The sequence below is a fragment of the Peromyscus californicus genome, unplaced genomic scaffold (genome assembly GCF_007827085.1).
Source record: "Peromyscus californicus insignis strain IS unplaced genomic scaffold, ASM782708v3 Scaffold_7__1_contigs__length_154581171, whole genome shotgun sequence".
NCBI lineage: Eukaryota > Metazoa > Chordata > Mammalia > Rodentia > Cricetidae > Peromyscus > Peromyscus californicus.
In genome coordinates, this window is record NW_026294595.1 from 99474730 (window position 1) to 99495096 (window position 20367).

At 36.2% G+C, this 20367-nt stretch overlaps 1 protein-coding gene across 4 annotated transcripts in view; it reads right to left on the minus strand.

Annotated features, from left to right (window-relative positions):
- Positions 1-20367, minus strand: part of Myef2 (myelin expression factor 2) — a 31900-nt gene that overhangs the window by 10324 nt on the left and 1209 nt on the right. For all 4 annotated transcript variants that reach the window (XM_052726287.1, XM_052726288.1, XM_052726285.1 and 1 more), the window contains exons 2-10: positions 14769-14977; positions 13518-13570; positions 12110-12117; positions 11915-12008; positions 7059-7250; positions 6257-6410; positions 5742-5791; positions 5565-5628; positions 1155-1256 (exon numbers count right to left, since the gene is read on the minus strand). In XM_052726287.1, the coding sequence (XP_052582247.1) occupies positions 1155-1256; positions 5565-5628; positions 5742-5791; positions 6257-6410; positions 7059-7250; positions 11915-12008; positions 12110-12117; positions 13518-13570; positions 14769-14977 (926 nt within the window). The remainder of the gene's footprint in view (positions 1-1154; positions 1257-5564; positions 5629-5741; positions 5792-6256; positions 6411-7058; positions 7251-11914; positions 12009-12109; positions 12118-13517; positions 13571-14768; positions 14978-20367) is intronic.

The window sequence follows — 20367 nt, forward strand, 5'->3', positions numbered from 1 at the left end:
TCACTATAGCAGATTTAGCGATGAGACTACAAAGCAAAGACTCCTCTAAACACAGCAGTTAACAGGTTGGTCAAATTAATAACAAATAGCATGTGTTTAGAAGGGAAGGGTATGATATCCTAAAATAAACAAGAATTTGAACATTTTTGTCTCAGAATGAGAATGATTTCCATCACTACCTTATAATTTATAAAGTTTACATCAACTCAACAAAAAGGAAACTATGACAAATTTATCAGCCCATAAAATGAAATGCAATTTTCAAAGGATGGTCTGGGGACCTCTGAAGGGCCAAGAGATCAAAATAATCTCCATCACTAAATAGTTGTGGGTTGTTTTCTTTCAGCCTCTCATGACTACAACATGGAACTTCCCATAAACTACATGGTGCATGCTATCACAACAAAGGGATGCAGAAACAGCAGTACAGCTATCTAAATTAACTCAAACACTATGGAGAGATGCCAAAAACAGAATCACTCTTCTCATTTTTATTAGAAATATTTTATTTTTTTTAAATAGTACTTACGTTAATTACATGTTTCATATTATATGCATTAAATATAATTTTTAAGGTTAAAATTGGCATCAGGGTCAATTATGACTTCTAAATAAGTCAATTTTTACAATTTTAATCTTTTTATAATACAATAAATATTAAGAAACATAACATTAGCCAAATCATGTTACAGTTTTCAAACCCGAAAGAATAAAGTTTGCTGACTTAAAAGCTGAAAACCAATCTCTAAAGATAATTGAATCCAAGCAGCAGGCAAATAGCTACCTCAAAGCTACCTTCCAAATGAAATAAATTTAAGTTGCCTATGCTATGGCATGTTGCTACGCATTCCACAAACTCTGTATTCCACAATGTACAGGGCACTATGTTAAGAATTCCTCTATCTTAAAGCCACTTCAATATGCATGGCACTCAGGGGCAAGCTTTCACATGCCTGGCCCCAGAAGCAGTCCCGATCTCCATCTGTCCCCTTTTCATGTCAGCTGCTCTCTCAAGGTTTCGTTATTTCCTTTTCAAACTGAACTGACACCCTAAACATCTCTAAAACAGAGTTCTCTAGACAATGAAACTAATAATAAATATAAGCTTTATTAAACAGCAAATAGATCACTTAGAAATGTTTCAAGAAACTTACCACTTGGACCCAAATTTCCCATTACACCACTTATGTTCAACTGGCTGGCACTAATAGGTTGTCCACCTGGACCAAGTCCCATTCCAATGCCTCCAAGACCACCTAAATCACAAATAAGAACATTACCAAAACTCATATAAAACTAACTGGTACTAACCTTTCAAACTAGCTGTATGCTTATAATAGTATCCTACAAGGTTACAAACAGCAAGGGTTCTTGTTTTCATTTAGAAAGCACCATATTATGAATGAACAGAATTTTACAAAGTAGGTTTGAGCTTATACTCCACTTGAAGGTACTGAGAGAGGCCTAACAAACTGGCAAGAAAGGAGCTGATGAAATGGCTCTGTGAGTAAAGGACTTGCCTTGCAAACATGAGGACTTGACTTCAATACACAGAATACACACAGTTATAAGGCCAGGAATGGTGATGAACACATGTAATCTTAGTGCTGTGAGGTAACAGATCCCTAGGGCTCATTAGCCAGCCAGCCTCGCTTACACGGCAAGTTCCATGCAGTAAGAAACTCTGTATCAAAAAAATAAATACTGCCTCAAGAAAAACACCCAAGGCTGTTTTCTGGCCTCACTTCCACACCTACTCACTCCCAACCCCTGCAAAACACACACACACACACACACACACACACACACACACACACACACACACACACACACACCAAGAAAGTGTGGAATCCATTACTTCATGTTACACTGTTGTAAACTCTCTTCTCTAGAACGATATGGCCACGACCATCTTAAGATCAGAGCAGTTGTGATGATAACCCACTAGAGACACTCCCAAAATTACTAATATTCCTTTGTGTAACGAAGAGAGCTCAACAAGATGGCACTTATACCCCAGAGGAGTTAACTATTGGCTTGGGAAGTGGGGTAGGGATGACACACATGCCTATTTCTTGCTGGTATAGCTACCTGTACGTTGCCCATGCTTCTGTAAATAACCACAATTCACCAATTCAGCAAATGAGACTTGGGTGAAGTCTTTCTTTAGTTTATGGCTGTTACCCCTTTTGGGGTGAAGAAACGTTTGTCAGGCATCCTCAGATAGTCACACAGTACATATACACACCTGAAAATGAGCATCTTGCCCAGATTGAGGAACCACTAAAAACAGTGCTACTTTCAAAATAGTACAAATAAAACTGAAAAGTCAACAATTACTGAAGACATAAGACTGAGCTCGAGCAGTGGATACAACCTTTAGTCAGCATGCTCAGCACTCAAAGGCAGAGAGAGAGAATTGAGCTCAGGACCAGTCAGAGCTACATAGTAAGACCCCTGTCTCAAACAACCAACACCAAATCCATTTTTTAAATTCATAATAATAAGGGTCTGAGATGGCTCAGTGATTAAGAGCACTCGTTACTCTTGCAGAGGACCTGGCTGGGTTCAGTTCTCGGCACCACATAGCAGATCACATGCATATATAACTCCAGTTCTAGGATCCGACACCTTCTTCTGGCCTCCATAGACACTGCACACAGCTAATGCAGAAAAACACCCATATATATAAATTATCTTTTAAAAATCCACAACGTTTTAAAAATCAGTATTAACTGCCTGGCTTTATCATGACCATTTATTTACCTTTACAAAATAAATGTCCTCTTATCTATTAAGCAAATATAAGGAATTTTTGAGACCTTAAATTGCTTGAACTCTGCCATCTATGTATTTAAATTTAGGTTTTATGTCTTGTCTTTAATTTCAGGTTTTTTGTTTTCTTTATATATATACTGATGCTCTTTAAGTAAATAAATAAATAAATTGGAACTACCAGGTGACAGTGGCGCACGCCTTTAATCCCAACACTCAGGAGGCAGAGCCAGGCAGATCTCTTGTGAGTTTGAAGCCAGCCTGGTCTACACAGTGAGATCCAGAACAGGCACCAAAACTACAGAGAAACCCGGCCGGGGCGGGGGGGGGGGGGGGGGGGGGAGGGAGGGAGGGAGGGAGGGAGGGAGAGAGAAAGAAAGAAAGAAAGAAAGAAAGAAAGAAAGAAAGAAAGAAAGAAAGAAAGAAAGAAAGAAAATTGGAACTATAACCACTCCTAGGCATATATCCAAAGAACTTCAAATCCTTACACATCCATGTTCATTACTGCTCTATTCACCATGGGAAAAAACAAAAAATAAAAAAGGAAACAGCCTAAATATCCACCAAAAGATGGAGAGATAACAAAAACATGCTAATATACACAATGGAGATTTATTCAGCTATAAAAGAAAAATGAAATCTGGAGGGAAAAAAATGGGGAACTGTAAAATATAATATTAACTGTGATTGGTCAACTCGGAAAAGCCCTGCATGTTTCTCCCTCACTTGCAGACCCCAGCCCATAATGTGTACATGACTAAAGTAAACAGGTGTAGGCTGGGTCAAGTGCAAAGCTGCGGAAGTTGGGCTTTCTTGTAATGCCATCAACCGTTAACATAAAAGGAAGCAGACATGAATAGTCACTAAGCCTATCTGTTACACTGCCCAGTTAGAATAAAAGTAAGGTTTAAAACAAAAAATTTTTAGGGGGTGGAGATCTGTTACCAGAATGAAATTTTCCTTCTGTTTCAAACTTTATTATAGTGCTGTTTAAGGTATAAATAGCACTGCTACAGACAAAGTACAGAGATTTTTGTTGAACTGGAAATGTATGGTATATATACACAATGAAGTTTTACTCATCCACAGAGAAGAATGACATTATTTTCAGGACAAGAGAACCGGAGATTACCAATATTATGTGAAATACACTAGACTCAAACACCATATTTTCTTTCATGAAGACTTTAAACTTAAACACGTGACATGAAGTAGAAGAGGACTATAAAGGAGGAGGAAAAGAACTAAAAGAAGTAACGGGAGTGAAAAAGACAAAATACTGCATGTCGTCTCTCATATGTAGAATACAGATTTCATTCTCCATATACATAACATACACATGTGTGGCATGAAAGAAGGCAGATTATCTGGGAAGAAGGCCTGTGCCACCAGGCATGGCTTAAGACATCTTAAGAAAATAATGAAAAACAGCCAATATTTTTATACAAAAGTACAATTTACTGTTATGCTGGTTAACAGATCTAAGATAATCTCTGAGGCACCAAATGTATCAAAGTCACATTAAGGAATGAAAATACACACTTCCAAATTTGAATTCTCCACTTGTCTCTGTATCTTCCATCTGTCTGTAGGTTGTAGTGACTGCACTGTCTACAGTCTGTTTTACATGTCTGTGACTGCCTGAATACTGTTCTGATGTCTAACTGTCCCTACGTCTGCCTATCTCTAACATAGAGCTTTACCCTGTATTCATCAGCCAACACAAAAGCCTGGCATGGGATGGGATAAAAGGTTCTTCAGAAATCTTTAACAGAACTTTTACAAGGGAAGAGACTTAACTGACGCAGAATAGTAAACAACACTGCAAACAGATTATCTAGCAATATCCTATGTTGCTTCCAACATTTATGGTGGATATTTGTTTTAAGGTTGCTTTCAACCTGTTGGCTGTATTCAGCAAATGATTACCACAACATATACAGACACATCACTCTGGATCAAGGGCATGCAAGAATACAAAACTTACAATTAAAGGTAGGTTAAGTTTTAAAAGCTGATTGCCTGGGAGATCCAACACATAGTGAGGTTGGTTATTATACTTTTCTCTTAAAGAAAGGTTAAACTTAAACAGGCTGAGTACACAGTAGGACAGCAGGTTAATACATAGTCTTAAATGTTCTCAAGGGGTATTATTAACTTGGTTGTGGGGTCCAGTAAAAGTTAACTCTCTTTGAATGCAAGGTATTTTCCTAAGACTACATCATACTCTTGTTGGTTATTAAAGAAATAAAGGTTAAAACATGTAAAACACAGAACAGCAAAATGATTATGAGAATACCAGTAAAAATATTTGGAAAGAATTTTCAACATGGAAAATTGTTGTACTTTATTGTTAAGCCCAACCTCTAAATAACTGATATAGTAGTTTGAAGTTATTTAAATGCACATACATACACATACGCACAAGGAAAGATAGCAAGAATATAGGTAAAAATGTTAAAAATGGTGGAAAACTATGGTAAAATTATAGGATTTTTTCCCCTTTTTGTATATGAACTCACCAAATACATTAGTACTCATTAACTAGGTGGTCAAAAACAAACAAACAAAAAATAAATTTAAAAGAAGTCCCATATATATCTTTTCAGTCTTTACCAAATCAAAAGCAGCAGCACACTTTCCAAAATACCAATCGAATCTCAAGAGGGTGAGAAGTGTGAGAGCGACTTCAGCATAGGCCTAAAAACAGACTTCTGCTTTGTACATAATGCAAAGCCAACACACAAACAAAAAACTCCAGCTGCTTTCTAACAACAACTGCTACTTACGTGGTAATTGTGATGTCTTACTATCATGTGAGCGGTAGTCTTCATGAGGGACAGATTTGTCATCCTAATTGCAAAAAAAAAAAAAAAATTATTATAGTTAAAAAACAGCAAACAAGAACTGTTGTGCTAGGGACAGGTCTGAAGAAGTGAAGGCTGAGATGAGAAGTAGGAACTCACCATTTTCACATGCATAGGTCTATCAAATAAAAACTGCCCATTGAACATGGCTGTTGAGTCAGTCAAGGAAAGCCAGTTATGATGACTATAAAATTATACTTGCAGACAAATTATCATATTTAAAGAGTCTGAAACTTTCTCTACTATTTTATCATTAGACTTTATTTATACTAGTCTCTTCCTCTGATTTATAACTTAATTAACCAAAAATTAATTAGGTTTCATTTAAAGCAACTGCACCGACATACAATGGAGTAAGGGTCAAAATGTGCATACACACACATACCTTGCTGCAGCAAGAAGGAAGAGCAGAAAACAAGTTCATACCAGCCCTGGGTAGCATGGCTAATTCAAGTTTGAAGAGTGACTCTACTACTTAACAAAGAACAAGTCTTAGTGCTGCAGACAAGAGCCTAATTTCTAAGCAAGGCAACATTACATAACATGAACAAGAAACATACAAAGGTATTAAGCCTCACCAACTTCATTTAATGCTAAAATACAAATCAGGATACAAATTGCTTGAACTGCTTCAATGGCTTGCTCAAAAGTGACAGTACCCATGCCTCTGCTCTTGCCGTCCTTGTCTTCTTTAATATCTGCCCGCTTTACGGTTCCAGCTATGCTGAACACTTCCTTCAGCTTCTTCCAACCAACTTTGAAGTCAAGCTTAACATAAAATTGTATAAAGTTACATTCCTAACAAATGTTCCTCCCTGCTCGTGAATATAAAATAATCTTTTCCAAACTCATAAAACTATGAACTGTAATTCTTGTTCAACAATATACCAATGATGTTGGAATCAAAAAGGTCTTGTTGAAATTAGTTCAGCTACATCTACCTTCATTTAAATTCCCCTAATCATTTTTCAGTTCCTCAATCTTGTTGCATACATGTGAAACAAGGCATCTATTTTGACTAAGGAAAATTCAGGTTTTGGAAACCACTGTTTCCAAACTTTCAAGATCATAAAACAAATGGCAAACTAACCACAACAGGCACTTAAGCACCAAGACTATAAGAATGAAATTCAACTACCAAGATAAACAAAAATACACATAACTGACTTAAAAAACAGTTCAACATCCAAGAATTCCAAAGTTCTGTCTTAAAATGCTAACTAGTTGTATTTAAAATTTAACTTCAGACTACGTACATAAATTCAGTTTGAGTTTAGAATAATTATATCTTTATTTACTTAAGTTAAAAATAAAAAGAATGATCTACAAACCTATCAGCATATATCTAACAAAATAATGTCATGATGAGAGTTAAGTATCAGAATAACAAAAGATTAAACTAAAGTTTAAACTTACATTAGCAACAAAAATTGTGGACCCAAGTCTACCAGCCTGCAAATTGCTGATAACCTCAGGAGGAATGTTTGGGTTATTGAGAATGGAAGGTGGCAAATTCACCAACCCAGATCCCACATCAGAGGCATGTGATCCTTGAAATGATGTTCCTGTTCGCTGCAGTGCCCGGCGAGCATTTTCTCCATCAGGATCCTACAAAGCACATTGAATATTAATTGCCAGCAAATACAACAGTGAATATATACGATTCAAGTAGCTTAAACTCAACAGCAGCTAACCCATCTGGACCAAAGTACTGACATCTGTGAGGACTAAGGTTTTACTTATTCTGTTGTCTTTGTTTATCTAGGAAATGAGTCCCATAAAAACCTGTGGCTAGACAAAAGATTTCAGACTCCAAAGCTGAGTTAAGTACCTTTTTCCAGTCACTGACGCCACACAGAAACTTGAAACTAGTTTTGTTTTGCTCTTATACTGATGTAGAAGTGTGTGGTATACACATATAAATGCCCTTAACTCGGGCTGGAGAGATGGCTCAGCCGTTAAAGGCTAGGCTCACAACCAAAAATAAATGCCCTTAACTCAAAGAGTAGCAAAACACTCACTGTACCTCTCTTCTTTCCACAGAACAGTAAAGGTGAACTCTCACCACTAGATAGCCAAGGAATGTCAGATTCTGACTAATTTACAGCCTCTTATTAGCAGAACACACTACTATAAACTCAGGAATACTGATAGAGAGGAAGGTTTATTATCACTGATTAACTTCACTCCTGAACAAAATACAATAATCCATTTTATAATCTCTTAGCTTCCTCAACAATGAAAGGACCTGTGTTGGGAAAAGGGAAGGGATAACAGAAGGCCAAGTATCCAAGTAAAGAATTACAGCAGGTACTTTTAGGTTCATTAACTTTTAAAAGAAATAACCTTTATTAAAAGAAAAGTCAAGTAAGAATGTGTTTCATCCACTCATTCCACTATGTAGAAGGCCAACAACAAAACACATATAAGACTACTTAAATTGAGAGGACTATCATCTGCATGCAAATTATTATGCCAAAACTTCTACTTTCTCACTCATGAACTCATAGCACTTGTGCTTGCCTGCACAAGACCAATCCGGCTAACATCCTAACATGAAATGAAAAGGGACTCAAGAGCTTCTACCCATGAGGGATCTAGTGGCAGTTGATGGCTTCTAGGGAAGAGTCAGTTTTCTTTAAGGGTGGGATCCCTGGATAACAGTGGATGACCACCACCACCCCCCGGCCCCTCCCTCCCATGCACACATACACACACACACACACACACACACACACACACACACACACACACACACACACACACATACACACACACACACACACAGGACAATATGGGTAGCTCAAACCAGACTCAGGTTTGAAAAGCTATTTGGAAGAGACACAAAGAGAGCTGGGCGAAGAGGCAGGTGGATCTTTGTGAGTTCGAGGCCAGCCTGGTCTACAGAGCGAGATCCAGGAAAGGAGCAAAGCTACACAGAGAAACCCTGTCTCGGAAAAAAAAAAAAAAAGAGAGAGCTGGGCGAGCAGGGAGGTAGGAGTGGATATAAATATATATATGAAATTCTCAAAGAATAAAAATGTTATATCAAAAACTCTGCTGTTCTCAGTCTGTAAATACTGATAAAAAATAAAGTAAAATAAGGAAGGATGACTTTAATAAATTCTCTCATAGCTAGAAGGACAAAAGGAAGGGAAAAAAAGAATGAATGGAAGAATGAGTATGCTGGACTCCAATGTGTTTGTTTCCTCATGATAAAGAAATGAAAGGATGATGAAAGTGAAGAAATAATTGTTACAAAAGAATGCTGTAAGACGTTTAAGTTAATAAATAGTTAGGATGGTTAGTGCTCATTCTGTCACTAGAAAGAATCTAGAATCACCTGGGAAATGATTTCTGGGCCTGCTGGTGGGGAATGGCCTTGATTAATTAATTCTAACTACTCTGAACTGTGAGCAGGACCGTGCCCTGGACTGGATCCTGGAGTGCATAAACTGAAGGAAGTGAGCAGAGCATGCATTCCTATCTCTCTGCTTCCTGATTACGGACGCAGCTGTCGCAGAGGCCTGCTGCCTTCAGTTCCCCACAATGATGGATCACACTGCAAACAAAAACTAAAATAAACTCTCCCGTAAGTTGATTTTATTCTAGTATTTTATTACAGTGACAGAAAAGAAATTAAGACAGCCATAAATATTTCAGGTTTGAGAACTGAAAAACTTACATAAAAAAATAATTTGAGAATAGTGGTTACCTACACAGGAGTATTAAAAAAAAGAGAGAGCTCCTTCAACTATTAAAATACATAGGTTGTTTGTATTAACAGTAGTATATTTGTTTCATCACACATAAACACTACAGACATTATATATATACACATAAATCACATATGATATTACTTAGTTTTTATTCCTCTTTTCCCCTTGCTGTTCAGCCTGCCAATCACTGTTAATGCTATTAGTGGACCTACTAATACATGTACAACTCCGACTGATCTTCATGCAATTGGATAGAATTCTAAAGGCCTGCTAAGTAATACTGCAAACACACCTTCATTAGATAACCATGCAAGCAGTCCTGAGCAGTTTTATCAACCACTGATTTGTAAATCAGATATTAACAGAAAAATGACTGCTTTTACTGAACATTAGCCAAAGAGTTAAATAGATCCTTCACTATTTAGTAAAGTGAAATTTGACCCTATTTTTCCTTCTAAAATAGTTAAAAATAGAGGCATCCTATACCTTCATTCTAGGGTCTCCACAACAGATCTAGGCTCTACAATATGCTGCAACTTAAAGGAACACAATCACATGACCTAAGTCTTTAACACCCAGTCAATTTTGTCAATTAAAAACAGAAAGATACTATAAACACAGTATCCTTAATGTCTATAGTATCTCTATGGAGCTTTTATACTTGTTTCCTTTAAAGAGAAACAGGATCATAAAATAACAAATTATGATCATTAAATTATTAAAGAATTATAAATTGGGACAAATTATTTAGAATGTCAACACATTTCTAAAGCCTTGCCCTGGCTTATTCATAAAAGCACCAAATAAATAACTAGTCAAAGCACAAAGCTTAAACACTCCCTACCAAATCTCCAGGTCTCTGTCAATCTTTTTTAGATAATTATAATCCCAGGATCAAACAAGACTCAAAAAATTTGGAAGTTAATTCCAGTAAAGAATATAGGACACATGACTATTTTGGTAGCAAGCCATTGAAGCTATGATCATACTAAAGAACAAGATATCAACCATCACTAACAGGAATAGATTTTGCAGCTTTCATTTACAATACAGTTAGACTATTTTAAGTACTGTGCTAACAGCTTTACATAATTATATAACAAGGATAGTAACTAGAAAACATTGGTTAACACTTTGAGTCTTTACAACACTACCTGAGATTCTAGTATTTCTCCTATCTCAGTGACAAGGAAATGTAACAAAGCTTAAGTGATTTGCTCTGCCTGGGTTATTCAGCTATTCTAGTGACAGAGAATGAGTTATAACCTATTTATCACACTTGATCTTCATAAAAGTCACATTAGGTATTACCAGTGGTATTATAATAAGTACTAAAGACTAGAGAAGAGAAGCCACATGCCTTGTCACCTGGCTAGAAAAGGGTAAGCTGAACTCAAAATCACTGTTCTCCTGTTGAATGCCAGCCAGTGAATAGCATCAGTATTAGCACATTTCAAAGACTCAAAACAACATTACCCATTTCTTTCTTTTCCTTTTTTCTTTCTTTCTTCCTTCCTTTCTTTTTTCAGTTTTATGAGACAGGGTTTCTCTCTGTGTAGCCCTGGCTGTCCTGAAACTCGCTCTATAGACCAGGATGGCCTCCAACTCAGCAATCTGCCTGCCTCTGCCTACCAAGTGCTGGGATTAAAGGCATGCACCACCACTACCCAACTGCCTATTTCTTTCAATACAGATTTAGCAAGAATATGTGTATAAATGGGTCTATGTTCAAACTATTATGGTAAAATTAACAACATAAAATAAAATAAGCTCCTTATTACCAAGATCAATTACTCCTATAAGTGGTATTTTGTAAAGTACCTTCTGATCATTTGCCAATCTATTTATACTACCACAACTCTATACAAAGAGAGAATTCACATTGTAGATTATTCTAAATTCTAGTTATACACCTAAGTTATAATACTTCTTAAATTCTAATCTAAATTAATTTTATTAAAGACGAATACCAATCTTATTCAAATCCACAAGCTCAGTGTACTATCAAGCAAGTAGTAATCAATTATAACACCTATTGAATTTTCAAATTAAATAATAGTCTAAAAACTGAAATAGTTTATAGCAAAGTCTTCACCTTAAGTTTGTCATCTTTAAATTTATGGGTCCTGATCTTTTTTTTTTTTTTTAATTGAGGACCTCCACCTAGCTGTGACACGAAATCAATTAAATATAAAGAATAACGTAAGGATTAATAGCAAATCATCTATAAGCAAAATTATCACTAGCTGCCAGGCGGTGGTGGTGCATGCCTTTAATCCCAGCACTTGGGAGGCAGAGGCAGGCAGATCTTTGTGAGTTCAAGGCCAGCCTGGTCTACAGAGCGAGATCCAGGAAAGGAGCAAAGCTACACAGAGAAACCCTGTCTCGAAAAACCAAAAAAAAAAAAAAAAAAAAAAATCACTAGTTACAATTCTTTAATAAGCATCTATCCTTAAAAAAACAAGTTGTCAGACAACTAAATATGAAAAAATGAAAAGTGAAAGGAAGCATGTCCATATAATATTTAAATTCCAAATACAAAAAAATATTTACCTCTTTAATATTCAGAGGTCTTCCACTAAGGTCATATTTGTTCATAGTTTCTAGTGCTTTCTTTACAAATTCTTCATCTTTGAATTCAACCACACTTAACAGGGAAAAAAATATATAAGAAATGCTTATTACAACGATTTCTTACTCCTAGTCACAAGATTAATTTAACTTAAGATACTTAAAAAAAATTCTTACCCACAACCCTACATCCAGTAGATTGTCAATATATGCAAAAGAAAAAAAAACATTTTAGGTTAGTAGTTGAAGTTAATGGAAGACTCTAATATTTAAGTCATTAAAAGTAATCAAGGACACATTTTCTTTTTTCTTTTACACCTCCAGAATGTAATAAGCAAGTGACCATGCATTTTCTACAAATTTTTAAATCCATCTAATATGTTATAAGCTTGGAGTACATTCTTACTTTCAAGTGACAGTGACTTTCCTTAAAATTAAAACTAGTACCACTGTACAAATTCAGTCAACAGTAAATAAAGGAAGAAACTTAAGGCTCCAATATACATGTTCTTACACAGTAGTAAGTATTTTAAAAGATGTAATGCATACAATATACTGTTTAAATCTAACTAAAATAGCAAATAAACATGATTTTTTTTTTTACAATTATTATTTTATGTGTATGGATGTTTTCCCTGCATGTATGGTTATACACAATGTGGGTCTAGTGCCAACAGAGGCCAGAAGAGGATACCAAATCCCCTAGAAGTTTCAGATGGTTGTGAGCTGCCATGTGGTGTTAGAAATTGAGCCCAGGTCCTCTGGAAGAGCAGTCAGTATTCTTAATTGATGAGCCATCTCTCCAGCCCCCATGAACTTTATGTTTACTAAAGTTATCTATTAGATTAAAACTGGCTGCACACAATTTAGGAACATCTAGTTGGAAGCATGTAAAACAAATTAATCATACTAAGGAAACTTACAGAATCATTTTTTAAAAATAATTCCTGTGATTACTATTCAATATTGAATATGATGACAAAGTTTGTATTTCTCATGTACCCAACCATTTTATGAATATGATGAGACACTATTAAGAGTTTTCCATTATATTCTTCGGTATACACATGCTGCTAAATCAAAATCTATCATCAGCCTTCTAGGTCAACTTAGTCATAGACATCATTCATACCAATTGGTCAGAGCACTGCCCCTTACATGGTCCTGGAGGCTACCAAATTAAGCTTTTCAATAAAAGTTTCAAAATTATATTCTAAATTAACACCTTTAAGCCACAGGCCTCTCATGAAACTCTTGGGAATATTATCAATTCAGTGACTTTTAAAATATCCCTGAAGACATCAAAATACAACAAAAAAAACTATATTAAAATTTTATTAGCTAAGAAAAAGCATACCTTAAAGCATTAGAAAAATGAATGTCCTTTATGAATATTTGCAAAACCCATCATCCCTTTCAGGAAGCTGGTTTGGTTGGCATATCAGACTTGCTAGTATAAAAACCTCAAATCTTAAAGTAAAACAAAATGAAACTTAAGTTTCCAAAAGTCTGATAGAGTATGATACAAAAGTAAACTGCTGAGGAACTTTTAAACCTCGAGCAGATTATGGCCCACAGCACTTACCCTTGATTTTCCTTCCGCATCCTTAAAGAGCTCCACGTATGTAACCTCACCAACTACATAAGACATACAAAAGGAAGATACCAAGAAACAATACATTTAAACACCAGTATCTTGCTTTACTGCACACCTGTGCACAACTCTACAGAAAAGCACCTATTATTCACCAGCAATCAGGACCAGATCAACATACCTCCTATCAATAGCTATAGAAATTTAACTAATTTTCAGAAATTACATCATCCACATTCTCTAAAAAAGCTAACAACCATATTAACCCAATTCATACTGCAGATCATATTTGGCCAGCATGATGTGGTTGGTGAACAAATGCACATATACATACAAATGATCCCTCAGCCTGTCATATTAACAACATTAGCACTTTTCAAATAACTTTGGTCAGCCTACACACAACAGCTGTTTTAAGGTGACTTCCTACCTGAATGTCTTCAATCATGTTTGCCATCAGTAAACTAAATTTACAAGTCATGCTTCACAGCAAGCCACACACTTCTAAATAAAGTCAGTGAATAAAACCAGTCAAATAGTTGTCACCTTACAACAGATACACCAATGCAATTGAAAAATATATATTAGAGATCACCCTCAAAGCCAAGTACATAGTTTGCAGGACTGTTGAACCTCAATTTTTCAAGAGATAACAGAACTAACTTTTACAAGATCAAGTATTGAAATTATTTTCCCCCAAAACCAAGCATGTGCATAAGATGAAGGTTTTCAAGTTATTCTGAAAACCGAACTGCAGCAGCAGTGACACAAATTTAGTACAGAACTGCAAAGACAGCATCATGGCAGTCGTGACAATGCAAGCAAAAGGAATTCCACAGCCAGATTCCAGACTCCACCAAAAACATCTTTGGGGGAAAAAAAAAATCGACCTTATTATACATACATTAACAAGCTAGATGCATTGCTTAACTAATGCAACAGTCCTTAAAAATCTATAAAAACTTCAACTAGACAAAGCAATCACTTTAACAAAATTCTTGGTGGCATGCAGATGCTGGCTTCACTATCCCACTAAAATGGCAAAAAGAAAAAGACTTCATTTATCCATACTTCCTTGTAATGAAATTGCCAAGTGGAAGAAAAAGAAAAGATTAATTCACATGTCAAGAAAGTAAAGTCTTTTGTTTTTTGAGTCTGTGTGGCTAAGAGGAATAAAAAGTTTGCTTATTTCCTCCCCTTCCTATGACAATTACAACAGTAAGTTACTGTAGAAATCGTTACCTTTTTCTCTCATCAAGTCTTTAATAGCCTGCCATTTCATGTCATAGGGGATGTTGCTAATGAACACTCGATTCCGATTTGGACCTTTCTTTTCTCCAGTACCCGAATTCTTATCTTTTGAATAAGGATGAAATCGATTGGCCTTCTTATTTCCTGTAGACTTTTCTTTTAAATCAGATTTTTCTTCTTTCACTGATTCATCATTCTCCCTGTGAATTACAAGACAAATAAAAGCATCTTCAGTTGAGCTCTAAGAATGGAACTCTTGTGGGTCAATCATGCACATTTGTCATTTCACAAAATTCTCAATTAAGCTAGAACTCAGTAAAGAAGCTGGAGGTCAGCCCAAGAGCTCCATACTGTTTAAGCTTATCAATTTCTCAGTTAACAGTTGGCATTTTTCTTCTGTTAACAGTTGTAAGCATCCCAAAACTCAGTTTTTCCCAGCATACTACTTAATAAATATTATTAGACCTTATGGCAGAAACATGTAAGTTATCTCAATATCACATTTATGGAAGAATTAACTTTTGGGCTTCCTTCAACTCTAAAACCCAATTGGGGCCAGCAAGAGGGCACTTGCTGCAGGAGCCTGATGACCTGAGTTCAAATCAGAACCCACGTTAAATATGAGAGGAGAGAACTGACTATGCAAATTTGTCCTCTGATATCAATATGCACTCCATGGTTCACACGCTCACACATACACATCATACACACAACACACACACACACCAATGTGCAAAATAAAAAAAATGTAATGTTTTAACTAAATTAAAATGTAAAACCTAATTCCTACTTGATGCATGGTGACACACACTTATAATTCAAGCACTCATGAGACAGAAGCAGAAAGATTACCACAAGTTTCAAGACAGCCTGGTATATACAGTAAGTTCTAAGTTAGCCAGCTAGATCAGAGCTACATAGTCAAGACTCTGTGCGCCCCCAAGTAAATAAATAAATAAACAAACTAAAATGATTATCTGAGAATTTTTCTTACTTACAGATTAGCAAATTTTCCCTAGAATCTTCTCCTTCCCTTAAAATCATAATCAAAATATACAGTCACATCTATCTACTTACTTTAACACATGTATACACTCATATTCACTATACGTCAAGTTTTATCTATTCCCTACTTTGATAAACACAGGAAATTTAAAAGGCACCCTACTATCTTCATATTGAACATAGGCTAGGACACTTCACAGAATTGTCTTTTACTAGTAATGCTATCTATAATGAAAGGATTGAGTTGAAGAGGGGGAAGATAATTAAACACATCATGAGGTAGAGTTTATCAGTCTTTTTTAATGGAGCTAATTGGAAAAAAATAATTTGTAAGACTTTAATCACAATGCAACTATTATGATGTTATATACCAACATAGGAATAAATAAGATATATACTTAAAGTGTATAAATGGTTATATACTTAAAGTGATCCCTGCTGATTAAAATCTGGATTAATATTTAAAAATACAATTTATATTTTAAAGCAGTATACAGGTGCATGCATGTGTGCAGGTGCACATTCATGTCTGTGAGTATATGTATGGAGACCAGGGGACAGCCTCAGGAACGTCATTCCTGTCTTTGAAATAGTGTCTGTCTTCCAACTGACGCTCCCCAAATTGGCTAGACTGGCTACCCAGGGAAACCCAGGCATCCTCCTGTCTCCTTCTCCCCAGTACTGAAATTACAAGAACACACTTCCACGCCCAGCATTTTCACATGGCTCTGGAGATCAAACTCAGGTCCTCACTGCACATAAGGCAAGCACTTTTTCAAATGTGCTAGCTCCCCAGACCTTGAAAGCAATCTTGTTACAGAAACAACAGGAGATTTAACTCACGGACTGCTTTAGTCAGCCTAAAGTAATTTCATTAACAAAATATCATTAAGGCAATTTTTACAAACTTTAATGCATCAAAATCTCTAAGAATAATGAGCAAGAAAATAATTTTTTTGGAACTTCATTGATTATTCTAACGACAAACGAAATGTTATAATCCAGGCTATAAATTCTAATGTGAGCAATTTTAGAAAGCTATCAACAAACTTCTTACTGCATTAATATGAGAATTTTACTTCTTAGACACCACTCTCCTGAAGGGCAACAATACTGCCATGAATAAAGTACATAAGGTCTTTGAGAATAAACCCTATCTCCTTTGGTATCCACACTGTATCTAGCACAGTGACTGACTATAACATGTGGTGGATAAACTGTAATTTTTCTATTATCAGTTAAGGACCCACACTCTGGAGGTTGGGAAGATGGCTCAATTGGTAAAGTGCTCACTATGCAAAACTGAGTGCCAAGGTTTGGATCTCCAGCACCCACATAAGCAGCTGGGTGTGGAAACACACATCTGTAACTCTACAGCTGGGGGTGGAGACAGGTGGATTCCGAACCTCACTGGCCAGTCAGTCTAGCCTTGTCAGTGAGCTTTAGGTTCAATGAGAAACCGCTGCATGTACGCGCGCACACACAAACAAACCCAGCTCACTGAAAATGGTGATGCATGCCTGTAATACCAACACTCAAGAGTTAGAAGCAAAAGGATGGCCAAGAGCTGAGGGCCAGTCTGGACTATGTAGCACCACGCTAGCCAGGACCCTATCTCAAAAACAAATAAACAGAATCCATACTCTGAACAGATGGTGTCACCATCTTTGAGAAATACTCTTAAAATCAAGGAAGAAATATTAGTACCAAACTTGCTTCACCACCTATTCAGATTTTGACAGGAACATCATCTTTATCATCCTTACTCTTTCATAAAAACAGCATGACCTGAAATGGGTCTTCTCAACTGCTCAACTCTAGAATGCGTCTCTGTGTGAACAGAGCGGCATTTCTGAGAATAGAAACAAGCAACCAAAATGTACAATGCCTCTTCTCTGGTTCCGAGCTACAGCAGACATAACAAACCTTTCTTTTTAATTCCCCTGAAGAACTATCTGCATAATAATGTGCTCCCACTGAATTCACTGAATGTTTCCAGTTTGGGGTCAGGTAAGAAGATATCTAGTCTTTTGATAAGCATCCTCGATGAAATCCACTGTGAAAATGCACAGAATTCTGAAGTACTAAGTTCCTCTATTCTTCACCTGGCTGAAGGTTATGTGACTGTGATAAACATTTGCTTACAATACTCTTGACCATTCATTAAAAAATACGTTATTTGGATATTTTCTTTTTGTTTACTTAAAGGATAACCAGAGAGCAACTAAAAGTTTCTTGAAAAATCAGAAGCCAAACTATGAAATGACCTAGCAATTCCACTTTTTGTATATAACCAAAGGAAATAAAATCATCTCGATATCTGAATTCATATTCACTATATCGTTCACAATAACTTAAGATATGGAACTGAACTAACTAGAAGTCTGCTGATCAATGAAAGGTTAAAGAAAAGGTGGGTGTGGGCATGTATATATTCTGGATGTATACATATACATGCAAAGACACACACACACACACACACACACACACACACAGAGATAGATTGATTCAGTCTTAGGAAGGAAAGCCTGCCGTCAGCAGCAACCTAAAAAAACCTGGAGGACAGTGTGCTAAGTGAAATAAGCCAGACACAGAAAACCGAATACTGCAGGACATAAAAAACAAAACTCATAGAATCAGAGTGCAACGATCATTACCAGAAGTATAATGAGATGTCTGCCTAAGAATATAAATTTCCACTTGCCAAATAAGTTCTGGAGACAATATGTAGTATAACTATAGTTAACAATGACACACTGTACACTAGAAAATCACTAAGAATGCATCATAAATATTTGCAATACTTACAAAAGATGCTAGCTACATGAAGTCGCAGGTATATTAATTAGCTCAATTATAATAACCATCGTATAATATTTAGAGCAAATCAAAACATCATGTTGTTTATCTTCATATACATAATTTTTATTTTTCAATTATAACTCAGCAGAGCTGAGAAACAAACATCACAGTTGTGATCTTCACTCATGATAAAACTGATGCTTTATTAGTAAAGACTTCACCATGTCCCAATGCTGGATATTTTATAAATAGCACAATGTAAATACGTTTATAATTATACAAGACTAATGAAGAATTACAAGACAATTGCTACTTTCCTTCCAATTAACTCAAGCGTAGAAAGAGGGAACAGTAGCTTTAATTCCTGTCTAAAGAACAAGCCAACTAAATCTTTTGCATGAGTTCCATGATCACAAAAGTTCTTCCTGTATTTCTTCAACAGATACTCACTAGACCTTTAAACTTTAAGGCCTCAAGGTACACAGATGAAAAAGACTATGAATTAATTTAAACACAGTCCCTTCTGCTGACAGCAGCACTTAGTTCACTTCTAAGCAGTGTTTGTTGTAAAGTAGCATCTGGTCATCACAATTATTTTAACGAATTCTTATCACTAACAGCATGGTAATCAGTCCAAGGTTTGGGGTTGTCAACCACCCCTTATAGGTTCACAGTAGATGCACGTAAGACTTAAGGCTCTACTTGTTCATTGTGAGTACCTCATGCTGCCCCATCTGATAACATTAATTCCCTTAGGAGTATAGTGGTGTCTACTCAACAGTGGGAAAACTGGGAGAGAATGAATTACAATATGGAAACATTCTACATTTACTGTTGACACCCTGTCCCCATATTTTCTCTCCTTAAATTAGAAAATGGTTCTTTTCCACCTCTTTTCCCATCCTGCAATGCAACTGTTGGCACTATATTTTCAGATCTAATAGAGGTTTAGAGACAGCTTCACAAGTACCAACATCACAGGATTCCATGATTATTTTCTTCCAGAGTAAAGGGGTGGCATACTCATGCTTAGACCGAAATTAATGATACATACCTGCCATCCCTCAGTCCCATTCTGCCCCACAGATTTAAAAAAAAGTCCACATAAGCTCTAGTCCCTTACTCAAAATAGCAGTGTTAGCATGTGACTTAAACACTATCTCTCACATACTTTAATCTCTTCGTTACTTACAATATCTAAAACAATGCATATACTATGCTTACTTTCCATACAGATACAATATGGGGGTATTTTCAAATCATATTAAATCTATGAACACAGAACCCAAAGACATGCAGTGTTACAGTCATTCCACTGTTTTGTTTTGTTTTTTTAATTTCTATTTTAAATGGCAAATCCCTGAAAGCCCAGATTCAGCAGATAAGCTTCACTTGCTTTCTGCTTTCTCAATAGTACATGCACATGCTCCAGCCAGGAACAAACTGCACTGAGTTTTAATCTCAGACACCTACTAAACTCGGTTCTGCTCTGAAAATGCTGCCTGTCCAAATGTCACCAGGTAGGTAGGGAAGCTAAAGTCCCTATTTAAGGTACTTCAAGCCAACTAAAAGGTAACACAATGAATTCTGCCTAATGGCACATTATTAAGGTGCCTCTCCACATAGATCATTACAAAAATGAATACATCCTTCAGAAAACAACCACCACTGGACTTCCAAAGCTCAGGATGGGTTCTCCCAGGGAAATGGGGTAATTCCTGTTAAATACACTGTCAGTGGCTAAGAGAATATATCCAACGATATCATCCTAAGATCAAGACTG